Consider the following 13,461-nt stretch of genomic DNA (forward strand, 5'->3'; position numbering starts at 1 on the left):
TGGTTGGTTGTTTTTTTCTTTTTTTGGTTTAAATAATTTCAGAATTGTGTAGGCTTTGCCCTAGGCTTCACAAAGTGTGGCCAGCCAGGCAAGGCAGGGGGTTTTGCTGCTCTGCTCCACACTGGTGAGCCCACACGTGGAGTACTGCATCCAGCTCTGGATTCCCCAGCACAAAAACGTGTAAGAGTTGGTCTACAGGAGGGACACAAGAGCTGGTCAGAGCATTGGAACCTCTCTCCTATGAAGACAGTATGAAAGATTTGAATTTAGAGGAAGGAATGATCTGTGGAGACCTCATGGCAGCATTTCAGTACTTAAAGCTGGCTCATAAGAAAGATAGAGGGAGACTTTTGTCTGAAACTTATGCTGACAGGACAAAATGATTTTGAATGAGAAGATATTTAGATCGGACATGAAGAAAGACATTTTTTACATCATTGTAAGTAGTGTGCTGGTCAGGTTGGATGAGAATTTAAGCAACTTTTATCCGGTGCAAGATGTCTCTTCCCATTCCAGAACATTCAGATATTTAATGGTCTGTATTAGTCAATTAATGAAAACTTGCTCCAGAGCCAACTACATACAAAGCTGTGTAGGTCTTCCTGAAACCACAGGCTGTACAATGCTTCACTGAAACACAATGAGAATGATGATTGTAAGCAGACCAGAAACCAACAGCACATTGTAAATGTAAAAATCACGAGGTATTGTGCAATATGCAAAGAGGTATCAAGGATGAAAGAAGCCAACGCACAGATCAGAAACAAAGAATAGTCAGAAAAAGCTCTACTGAGATGCAGCAAACAGATATCCATTTATTTGAAGTAGTATTGGAGGAGTAAGGAGCAACAAAAACAAATGGTAACATTTAAAGGACAAGGAAAAAAAAAGAAAAAAAAAAGAATTCCTGAGTACTAATCTCAGCAGATTGCTAGGGGAAGTACAAAGGATAAGAGTAGGAGAAGGAAGATGGGGAATGATAAATTGAAAATTGAAACTTAAGCTGTTTTTTTTGAGTGGAAAATCATGCTGTCTAAATCTTTGTGTGGAAATTGCTATCAGGGAATGGATCAAAGCAATAACATAAAAATGATCACAGGTGAGTATTAGACATATAATAAATGTCTTACAGCCAAGTCCTTGATAAGTTCAGGGCTGCTTCAACACCAGATTTTAATGAAAAATATGTGTCTGACCAACTAAACATTAACAAACTCCTACTGGTATGTCAAAGCACGCTGAAATGAGGCCCTGAAGAAGGAAGCAAGTAGGCAATCAAATCAAGGCAGAAGGCTAACAACACTTGACAATAATAAACCTGGTTGAATAAGGACAAAAGTGACTGCAGAAAATCTGAAATTACAGCTAGAATATCAAAAGGAGTGAGCCTCCCAATGCAGCAAAAGCTCTGAGCAGCACAGTGCCTGGCAGCATGAGCACAGATGGGCAGTGGTGAGGTCGGCTGTCCAGCCAGCTCAGTGTGTCTCCCCATGGATTGCACCATCCACAACAATGCACATCCTGGCATGCAGTGGTTCCACCCATGCTCCTAGCAGGGTATGCCAGGTGGGAGGTTGTAACCTTGTTATTGTGCTACCAGCCCTTAACAGACTTCTAATAATTTGCCAACTTACTTACTGACTTTATTTGTAGTTTCTTGTATCCAAAAGATCCCTCAACAATGAATTGTACAAGAGACCATCCTAAAATACCGTGTCCTTTGGCTTGGATTGTGTTACTTAATGATTTCACAGAATACCTCTCCTGTCTCTATTCAGAAAAATCTCTAATGATCTTTCTCTATGAAGCTTCTCTGTGACACTGATTAGATATTTTTCTGCTAAATCTCAAGCTCTTTCTGAAAGGAACACAATTTACCCAAGCATTCTAGAAAGGGTCAAACATTTCCAATTAGAAAGGGTCAAACATTTCCAATTATTTTTTTATTCCACACACACCCCACCCCCCCCCCCCCCCCCCAGTTTAATGTTCCAAAAATAAGGGTAAATAAACAATTGCTTGATTTTGTTTTCCTTCTTCCTGTGTTTTCCACACTAGGAAATAATACTTCTCTTTGGGACAATAAAGAGTAATCCACACTTTCCAGAGAAGTTGCAAGCAAAGAAGTTTGGTTAAGCTTGACCAGCTACATGGTCTGGAATACACCAGTATAAGTGCAGAATATCAACCTGATGCTTATAATTTAATGATTAGAGAAGACTGAAAAATTTACACAAGTCTACAAAACTACTGATGTTACAAAACCTACTAAAATATTCTTTCAGAGGGGCTGTGAAATGGTATGCAAGATCTAAGATTTATAATTTCCATAGTTCTGATGCTTGTTACATAGGAAAAGAAATTTTAAATTTTCTTATGTAAAGGATATTATAGCTAACAAAGAAGACTAGTAAGTAAGTCATTAGCTTGTCTTAAATTGGTAAAAAGGGTATTTAGTTTACTACAAGTCCCCCTGTACTATTCTTGTATGAAATACAATTATCACCACTAGAAATGCATGATAGAAATTACATTACATTCTGAAACCTCACTAACAGCCACAGCAGACTCTTTTGGTTTGAAACAGAACCCCAAACCACTATAAAAATGGGTTTTAAAAAGGAATTACACCAAAATTTACATTTACCACTAGAATTCAGGGTCTTTAATTACAGGAATGTCTGGTGGGGTTAGGGTGTTGATCTATCCTCTCTTCTCAGAAAAGTAATTGCAAGAAGCAGCAAGAATTGCAGAAGTAACTGAAGGGTGATTTTTGTGATGCTGTTTAGCTTATTACGTAGCAGATCACCAGAATCCCCAAAGAACAGCTGCTCATCTCACTGAGGAGTGAAAAGGAAGAGAAGAGGGTGAAAAAGCAGAGCAGCCTATGTGACTGTTACCTAACCCGCCTAGTACTTTATGTGCGATTTTTAGCCCTTCCTACCTCTCTTGACAAGATGAATGATAAGAGCCTGGATGTAGCTCACTACACATGTATTTGACACCAAACTGATATGTCAAAGTCATACCAAAAACCATAACACAAGTACCTGTATATTCCAAAAAAACCAGCACAACAGATAAATGTAATAGTTGGAGCAAGAAGGTTGTTTTATACTTGTGTTCACAGAACACAGTGCTATTCTATATTCATAGCAAATGTATCATTCTAATTTTCAATCAATATTCCATTACTTTCTAAGCTAATATTTAATTGATAAAAAGATTAAAATTATTGTAGTGGATTTTTTTATTTACTTTTCTTAACCACTTGTAAAATAGGAAAATATCAAATGCATTTTATATCTACTTAATTGCAACGTTATTTTGTTTTGTTTATTTTCTTCTGATTTTGGTCCTTATTTTTCACACTTAAATGGAGAAACTTTTATATTTGAAGGGAATGAACAAGATTTTATATATGATACTCAGAATACTAAAATTTTTAGTAATGATACCACATATGGCATTAATAGTTAAGCATGGACTTAAAGATTGTACTTGCATTTTTAAATTTCATAAGAGCCAATGAAGAAAATGCAAAAATGATCTTTATAAAATCATCACAAAAGGATGATAGACTCCCTTAAGTACTACTTAAATTTTGCAGTATCAAAGATTTAAAACCATCTTTGTTTATAGAGATAAACATATAATCTGCATAAGCAAAAAGGGAATAACTGTATTGGGGTGAAGATAATAATTATTTTGTTAATCCTATGTTTTGTGATATAGTAAAGTTACCCTAGGTCTCTTAAGACAGACATGACAGGTACATGGTTTATATCATGACAAAAAGGACACTACAGTGCCCAAAAGGATTGAGATACATAATTTTGCCATTTTTCACATATAATTTCCTTTTTTTTCATCAGAAACATGAATAAATAGAGCAAACTGAGACAGAAAATTTTTTCTAAAATGTTAAAATAGGATCTTTGCAATTTCTTCTGAGCAGAAACTATTTTAGATATGACTATTCCAAGGAAGATAAAAGCAAACACTATTCATCATCACTATGAGTAGGTTACCATGGACAGTATCTTATTTTACTACCTTTTCAAACGTTTATCTAAAGAAAAGACATGTAAGTAAACTTCTCAGTATGAAAATAAATGCAGAACAAGTAAAGAGACAAGGACACTCAGTGGGTTTTTTTCATGTTGAAACAAGTATCTCTTATAATTAAAAGGAATAGTTTCTAAGGAACTTATTTTTAACTTGATATATATTTTATATATATTACAACCTTGTATAATTTCTTGCAGATAATATCCTTTGCAGAGGAAGAGAAACTCTAGATCAATAAAGCTGCAAAATTTTTATAAGCATGTGTATTTGGGACTCTTTTTAATACTCATCTGTAGCAGTATTTGACAGAGGTTCTTAATTTTTTCTGAGAAAGCTGCATTCCTTTTGTTTAAATAGTTTAGCTCTAAATTTACCTTTTCCTCCTCCAGCTACTCCCATTGTTCTCATTGATGTCACATTTAACACTCTGGTGTAAAACATTTGATGGAACAGCAACAAATGTCACCATGGTTTAATGGCAGCTACAACAAAGCTTTCTTGACAAAATTAAGATTCTGAGGCTTATTGGGAGCAGGTGTGAGCCAAGGGAGTCTGCTGTTGCCTTTGGGTTTCTGCCAGAGCATCCAATTAAAGGGCCTAGAGTTTCGTACCTATAGAGTCCAAAACTTTCAAAAGAGAACCTGTCTTTCAAGAGGTTCTCAAATGCCTTTCTTTGCTGCTTTGAATTTTTGTCTGACAGCTCCTCCTGTCCCTAGGAGTTGGTGTATAGGCACAATTGTTTATATACTCCCAAAGCTGCCTTCCCATGCTTAGCAAACAAACTGAAAATGTGAATTTGAGGGATTAATTATTGATAGTGAACATTTCTCTGACTGGGCTCAACAAATGACCTACTTACATAGGAAGAAAAGAGGGTGAAGAGACATCTCAGATGTATGATTATCTCACACATTTAGAAGAGAAAAAGAACATGGAAGGAGTGACAAAGATTTAGACTGTCTTTGGCCCTAGAGTCTATCATTTTCTATTCACTAGGAATCTCTGTAAAACCTTTAAGAACTGACAAGATGGTCTGTTTAGAAAAAGACAAGATTATGAAGGCAAGATTTGTATTTTGACCAGAAAATTACTTAAAAGTTTTATTTTATTTTCAGATTTTCATGGAAAAAATCCATTCTTAAATGGATCTAAACACTTCGTTTGAAGCATTAATTTGACATACAAGACTTTAAGCATGTGGCATGAAAGTAGTGAAACCCTAACTTTATGGGATGTGGGGAACACAATATAGAAAATATAGAAGCTACAGCTTTAATACTGTAACACAGCCTGTAGACAACCTAAAACTAACTGGGAGGCTGTTCTAGTACACATCTCTGTAGAAAAACTTCAAATATAGTGTATTTAAACACTATACACTTAAAAGAAAGTTTGGAAAGAAAAAGGAAGATTGGAAAGAGATCAGCACTGGGCAGCTTAGAAACAGAGCACAATTTGCTCTCTTCAAAACTTCCGAGTTTTGAAGTGTTGTAGGTTGTGACAGCAAACTCCATTATAAAATACACAATATACAATAATGAACATCAGGTCTTGATCTCTTCCTTCACTTATACCTCATGCCCCTCAAAAATGACTATGAGAAACAAAACTAGATCAAAATAATATGAGATCTCTGAAATTCCCTATGCAGAGCTGTGCAAGTGCAATTTATATTTCTACAAAAGGTCTTGCAGAAAATGAACACTCTCCTTCCATGTGCCGTTTTGCATCCACGGTAGTATTAATTCCATTTCCTCCAAAGAGGATAGAATTTCTCTCTGCTTAAAAATAGCATTTTGGGAAATCATAATGAACAATCTGAAGAAAATATTGCACTATATCAGATTAAAAAGGAAGGTGGGAAATGTTTATTTTTATAATATGATGTGGGGAGAAGAGGGTGGTAATTTTAGGACCAGTTGACAATCAAGTGAACCAATGTCTCCTCTAGTAACCCTGCAGAATATCCCAGCTGGAATAAGCAGACCACATGTAATCAAAGATAAATAGTATGTACAATATTTAAAAGATGAGAAAATAAGTCAAGATTTATAGTTGTAACTTACTTAATAATACCTTTCTCCAAGTGATTTTTTGACTCAGTCTAACCCAGCAGCCAAATATTTTGGATTGTTATATTTTCTGGCATTATATAATTAAAATTTAATTTGTAACTTTTTAAAAGCAAGGCAAAGCAGAGGATATTCTTTTGAACAGTCTTTAAATTAATGAATCAAACTATTTTGTTGTAGATTTGGATTAGAGTTTTTCACCAAAACCTTGAAAAACAAAAACAGTATCCATTTTAAATAAACTTATTCAAAATACTAAAATTAAGTGGTTTAGGGGCAAAAGTTAAAGCAACCACAAGAACAAAAAATATTTTACATATTTCCTCAAAAACCCCTACTAACATATTTTGAAGTAAAATTGATCAGACAATCACAAATAACTTTGAGATTGTGCAGTTATTTAGATACTCTCAGTGTTTTATGATGTAGCAAATAAACACTTCACAACTTAGAAGGATCATACCTGAAATGGCTTAGAACTGCTGATGAAGAGTGTCTGTCTGATCCATCTGTTTCCTTGATTTCCAAACTTGTACCACAACAGCCATCCCTTAGTATTACTCACAGTTCTTTGGAAGACTGACAGCTTATAAACTTCTTTTCCAAACATATGATAATGAAAGCGGAAAACACAGGTTCCATTGCCAGAAGGGTGGAAGAGAGGACTAAGCAAAACTGCTTTATCTTGGAATTGGCGTGGCTCAGAGGATTCCAGGTAAAGGTAGTGTCCTCTGGCTGTGCCTGTGGTGTGGTCCTTCAACGGGCCTGTATTAACTGTGGGGGTTGGACCCCGTATTCTGATCCAGTCAAAGTCATCCCATACATCCTGCTCCCAATTGCACAGCCCATTTTCAAAGTTACACTGTAGGTCAGGGTCTGAAACGTAAAGAGAACAGACTGTCAAAAAATAAAAGGGGGATAGTACTTTAATAATTTTTTTAATCCTTGCAAATATTTATTTCCAAAATATAGCTGTCAAATTGTACCTAAGTTATTGAACAAACATATTTGTGAATAAAACTATCCATATTATTAATTTTATGTATTATTAAAATTAAAGACTATAAAGTTCTTTAACTGAAAGTGACCAAATCAAAGGAGTTAAAATTGAAGTTAATCGGATTAAATAAACCACACCATACTGCCTTGTAGATATGTATGCTAAATGATATAATGCAATTTTGCTTGGTAGATGTAGTCCTAAAAACACATTGTGGTTTAGATCTTTATTATCCTCAATTATATTAACAAAATAATTTTATCAAGGCTAAATAAAAGATTCTATTACACAACTGTATTTTTTTTTATTTGACATCAAGGCAAAATGTATTAATTACTTCTAATATAAAACAATAAAATGTGTCAGAATTGGTGATCTTATATTTTAATTTTGTATATGCTTTTCATAAGCAGTAACTGACATTATAGCAATTTTTTTAAAATTAAGTCATTGCATTAAATGGTGTTTAAAACTGCAATTCAAACCTTATTGTAGACCTCAAAATGGGTTATAAAGAAGCTAGGTATTGCACAAGTAGAAAAACTAAGATAAGCTGGAAAGCCTTCACTTTCTTTTACATTTACAGCAATTTTAAGTTGATATTCAGCAATTATTACTGCAGACTGACATCACCTCAAGCATGTAAGGTGCCCCCCATTTCTCAAACTGATTGTGATTTGCATAATTCAGTTACCTCAGGAAGTGATAAAGAAAATGCTAGTTAATTTAATTTTATATTAATGTTCTTGAGTTCTTAAAATTGATGAATGCATGCTTCAGGGGAAAAACCATCAACACCACCATGCAGCACTCAAGGTGAATGTCAAAATGTGAACGACTCATAGCTTTCCTCAGTACTTTCAAGTTCTTCTTTTGAAGAGGACAAATATGTTCAGCATGACTCCTATCTTTAGTATATTTAGATATATAATAGACGTTTTAACTTTTTTTTGATAGGAAGAATCCTATGTCCTAAGAAGACCTAGGACATACGCTCCCCCCAGTCCATCAGTACACATCTTAGGCTGTACTTCTGTCAGTAAAATCAGACAGCACATTGACCCAAAACAACTGTCTGACTTTAAATCCTCTCTTTTCAAATAAACTTTCCAAATAATGTTCGTGTTTTACACAAGATAAAGCAATATAGTTGCTTTGGATAAAGGAGATAGAATTCCATTTACTCTCAGTTTAACTCACATGCATTTGTGTTTAAAACTATCATTCTGTTTTATCTCTACCTATACTGAGAGGAATCATCACTGGTTATTGCAATTCTGTGCTCTTTTAATCCAGGGGTGAGCTGGCAGGTCAATTTTTGTGTGGTGTAAGTAAGCGACAGGTTTTTATTGTACTTACCACAGCTGTCTTCATCCGATCCATCGCCACAGTCATCCACAAGATCACAGACCAATAAACTGTCAATACACGCTTTTGTGTCTCTGCACCAGAAGCGATTTGGACCTTCACAACTTAATGCTGGAGGCGGGAGAGCACAGTTTTCAAATCTAATATCATCAATTGCTGAGACACCCTCATAAATACCCAGGCTGATTTTATCAAGTGAAAATTGGAAAGGATGTGGAAGGCGTCCAAGCTGAATGACTGCTCTCAGCCACTGATTTCCCTCGCTGTAGTAGGTCCTCCAAAGGACAGTAGGCTTTTTCAGCCCATCCACAAGCAATTGCAGCTCTGCTGCCCCAACTGACTGTCCATAATTGTAGTACCTAAAATGATAAAAATAAGACTGTTAAGTGGGGAAATGATGAAAAGGGACCACATCATTTACAGTGACGAGTATATTTTCTGTTATATCTCTGTGACACTTGGGAAGTCCACAGGGCCTGTAATTCAATCCACTTTCTGAATGAGAAATGCTGCTATATCATTCTAGGTCTTATCTAAAGACTTGAAAATTTTGAGAGAAAAAGCATACTTCATTAAATTGAATTAAATTTAAATTGAACTGAATAAACTTATAATTGAAGAGACACATTTTCTTTTATATTAAGCAACAAACACTGCTCGCTCAGATGCATAATGTCCTTTCATAAGTACATGATTGTAAAGTTTCAAGAAAGAAAAACAGAACATTTACTGAATGCATAAGTATGTCTTCTATCTATGTTAGTTATTGTTAACATGTTGCCTTCTACAGCATTTAAAGCTATTAAATACTTTAGGCTGGCAATTGTGCAACACCACTGGGAGCAGAAGTACATATACAACCAAAAACTTGTAATGTCCAAGTTACGTATCTTGGATAAAAAGACAATTCCTATGGCAGATGTATTTGACATCACAGAGACAAACTGCACTTAATAACATCAAGGTCAGGCCAAACCTTTATTTAAACAGTATCACAAATTTGGCTTTACTAAACAAATTATCAAAGTTATATTTTTTCTGTCTACCTTTGGCAAGTTTGCACAAAGACTGAGAAAAGACAATTACTGAAAATACTTGGGTTTGATTGTTGATTTTTAGTTGTGGGGTTTTGTTTTTTTGTTTTGGGGTTGTTTTTTTTCTGTGTATATGAAAAAAGCAGTGAAAGCATAGAAATAGTTCTCACACTGTAACTTTTACTTAGAAATTATGATGTGATTTTGGATATTGTAGGTGACTCAGGGACCTATTTGATTTTTTAATGGTTTCCTTTTCTTGAAATAAATTCCACATTTTCAAATTTACTTAACTAAAAAATTGTTAGCAAAAGGACTGTGGTATTTGCCATGTATATACAGGCACAGTCCTTTACTACAATTTTGCTCAGAGCCTGACAGCAAAGTCATGTCATGTTTCACTTCTTTCCTCCAAGTGTTTCATCTTTTATCTGTGTATTGTTCACAATGAAGACAATATGCTGACAGAATAAATGAAATACATATTTCAGAGAAAGATGTATCTATTTCAAACTATAACCTCAATTTCAGTCCAAGAGAAACAATGTGAGATGGTCCAGGAATTTTAAATGTAAATTATTCCATACCAAAAGGACAGTGTGCAATTTGATCCAGTTTGCCTGAACTTTGGGCTTCGTAGTTGAGCTATTTGTGAAATGCTGTTGTTTTTCTTCAGAATGAACATAAAATGACCTGTTAAAATAAAACAAAAGACAACTTTTCAGGCTAAACAAATGAAGGGTTTATAAAGGTTTCTACAGCGTTCATGGCCTCCACTTAAAATCTGGTTAAAGAGCTGGTTTACCTATTCCACTTCTCTGTTTCTAGGCCTGTCTTACCTTCGGGTTTGTTATAGGTGTGATCCCGTGGAGGAGCTTGCTTCTGAAATGCAGGTGGAAGAGCACTGCTGGAACTTCTTACCCAGTCAAATTCATCTGCATTTGCAGTTTCAATCCAGCCACAGCTCTCTCTTTCAAAATCACACACAGCAGCTGAAATTAAGAGACATTTCATTTCTGTATACAGCATTATTAAAAAAAGCTTTGCAGTATGAAAAGTAAATAAAATGTTTTTAATATGTCATCAATACTCTAGAAATAAGTCTAGGGGTGTAGAGAGGCAGAGTAGCTTCATACCAGACTTAACTTGCTTGTTAACAGTAAAAGAGCAGCCACAGAGGAACAACCAAGCCTTCACTATGTGCCCTGTACTCAGTGAAACAGTTCCTTCTCTCTTGGGGTGCTTCAGCCAAAGGACTCGGAGCAGGTGAGGAGGTGCTGAAAACAAAGCTCACAGTCCTCCTGGTATGGAGCAAAAACATTGGGCACACAAAGCAGCAACGAATCTTCTGCAAGATCTTTTTTATTATTTTAAATTTTATTTTTATTTTTAAAATTATTTTATTATTTATTTGTTGGAGGCAGAAATTAAATCCCTTTTTTCTTAAATGCCAGCAAGTATATCGATAACAAAATTATTCCTCTATTCATAATTGGAATAAAGTTAAATATCCGGCATTGGTGAGACACTTTGATATTGGTAATCCCTGAAACACAAACTACTGATGTGAAAAAGATCTGAAAAGCATATTCAGCTTTATTCTTAAATTCCTTGATTAAAAGAGCAGTGATATTTTAGAAATGTACATATTACCAATAAAGGTAAATAAAAGGAGTGGAAGGGTGTCATCTATGAATGAACATAAATTATCATAGAATCATGGAGTGGTCTGGGTTGGAAGGGATCTTAAAGATCCTTTAGTTCCAACCCCCTTGCAGGGATGGCTCCCCTTAGACCAGGCAGCTCAGAGCCCCATCCAACCTGGCCTATAACAGTTCCAGGGATGAGCTATTCACAGCTTCTCAGGGCAACCTGTTCCAGTGACTCACCACTCCCACAGTAAAGAATTTATTTACATCAGATTTTTCTCTCCAGCATTTCATAAAAAATCTTTGTTAAATCACAAAATTTTAATTTTTTTTATTCCTGCAAATATAACAGGCTTTAAATGGGAAATATTAAGAGAATTATTTAAAGACTTTAAGAAATTATTTATTAATCATATACATAGAATGAATAAAGCAAATATTCAGGTATGACTGTCAGAATTCTGCACTTATTTTAGAACTCTTATCACAGCTTTCAGTGGTCATATTATGCTATGGTCATAGTATGGTATGTAGAATATGCACACATCAGAATCATATGAAGTCCCCTGAGGGATAAGATTACATCTGTGATTATTTATGGAAAATATGGGAGGTTTTCTCTATTTGTTGTGTTTGATTTTGTTTGTTTTCCTCTTTAGAAACTATGTTACCATGTCATACATAATGTTTTGAAAGAATGAAAAATTACCAATGGGGCTTGTTAGTAATATTGATGGCTGTAGCTTCTAAAAAGAGAAGGTTTTGTAAATTATTAAGCAATTAAAATTCCACAGTTTGCTAAAAAATACTTCTGCAAATATGGAAGAACAAATAATGTTTAAGAGATCAAAGAAAATACATGTTTGCTCTATATATGGTGTACGTGGGTCAGAAATCCAACAATAAAATGACGTAAATCAAATGTGACTAAAAAACAGAAGGAAGGAATTTTTTGACAGAAAGTTTAAATTAATACAATGAAGACAAAATACATCTGCAAATATTCATGGACCTAAGCATGAGAGAAATTACTGAAAATCCCCAGGGAGAATATAATGAAAAAGGAATATGGACAGCTATTTTTGATTTGCTTTTTACTCGATAGAAGAACCCATCACATATTCCCAGGAGAACAGCAACAAAGAATATGACAGGCCTTGGACACAGATGGTTACACCAAATGAGGCAAATAAACAAGATAAAACTGTTAAGTCTGAGCCCAGACTTCTTGCATCTGTAACTTGTAACACAGACAAAACAGAAAAGAAAGGATGCACTAGACCATTTAGCTTAAGCATGGATGAGTACACTGAGATAAAATAACCCTGAAACCTTCAACAAAATCTCAAACCAACTATTTAACACCTAGGGAAAATACAAGAATAAACCAAGCTGGGTAGAGTCTGGGTGAAATGCACTTGGATCTTGATGCTTGATGACACTTCAATTATCTAATTGTCTTGTCCTATAGCTCCTTTGACTGGCACTTCCATTTCAGACAGATTATTCAGAAAAAAAGTCTCTTGCTTGGGTACTTTTGTACTTTCTCTCACAGTGAACTCACACAATCTAATCTGCTTTCTCTCCTAAGACTTTTGTTTTTGCTTTCCTCCCATTCCTTTTTTATTTCCCTCACATGCTGCTTTTATACTGTAACCATCACATAAGCCTCTGCTGGGCTGTCTTCTCTTCATGTGCTGATGAATTTCTTGCTAGTGTTCCTTAAACTTATTTTGTCATCCTTGCTGTGTTTTTACATTTAACCTACCAAATTTTGTCATCTTTTCTATATTTTTAATTTATAAAATACTTCAACCATTTGTTTGATATTTTTAACTGCTAGTGGTATCCATGCTACCTGTATGAATACATTTTTCTTTGCTTCCCATTTAAGCATCATTTTTAACAAGCTCCCTCCCTAGTCAAGAAGGAATCAGTGATCCTGTGAGTATCACATTTCAGAGTGGTTGGCTTTGTCTATGCTTTGAGAAAGCTGCCTTTACAGCTTCATCAGATTCAGTTTTTTCTGAGCTGACTTGTTACCACAAAACCCAGGATTTCTTTCTGATTTAGGGTTCTTATGTGAAGTACTTTCTCCCTTTCTGTTTTGAGGAGTTCTATTCTAAGGCCTTCACAAATCAGATGTGCAGTTTCTCTGTTAGCTGAGTGATGCCTAACATGAATTTAATAAACAGTCCTGCTCAGAACAGCATTTTAAAAACACGTGTTTAAGATATTAGCATTTCTTTCTTTCTCTACAACCCCCA

General features: G+C 35.0%; 1 protein-coding gene across 1 annotated transcript in view; it reads right to left on the bottom strand.

The window, feature by feature from the left end:
* The window catches only part of MALRD1 (MAM and LDL receptor class A domain containing 1), a 239,243-nt gene that overhangs the window by 169,850 nt on the left and 55,932 nt on the right, over positions 1-13,461 (bottom strand). Inside the window, exons 15-18 of the mRNA XM_058831049.1 lie at positions 10,385-10,537; positions 10,133-10,238; positions 8,503-8,870; positions 6,607-7,019 (exon numbers count right to left, since the gene is read on the bottom strand). Coding sequence (XP_058687032.1) covers positions 6,607-7,019; positions 8,503-8,870; positions 10,133-10,238; positions 10,385-10,537 — 1,040 coding nt within the window. The remainder of the gene's footprint in view (positions 1-6,606; positions 7,020-8,502; positions 8,871-10,132; positions 10,239-10,384; positions 10,538-13,461) is intronic.

This window comes from Poecile atricapillus, chromosome 2 (assembly GCF_030490865.1).
Source record: "Poecile atricapillus isolate bPoeAtr1 chromosome 2, bPoeAtr1.hap1, whole genome shotgun sequence".
NCBI classification, from domain to species: domain Eukaryota; kingdom Metazoa; phylum Chordata; class Aves; order Passeriformes; family Paridae; genus Poecile; species Poecile atricapillus.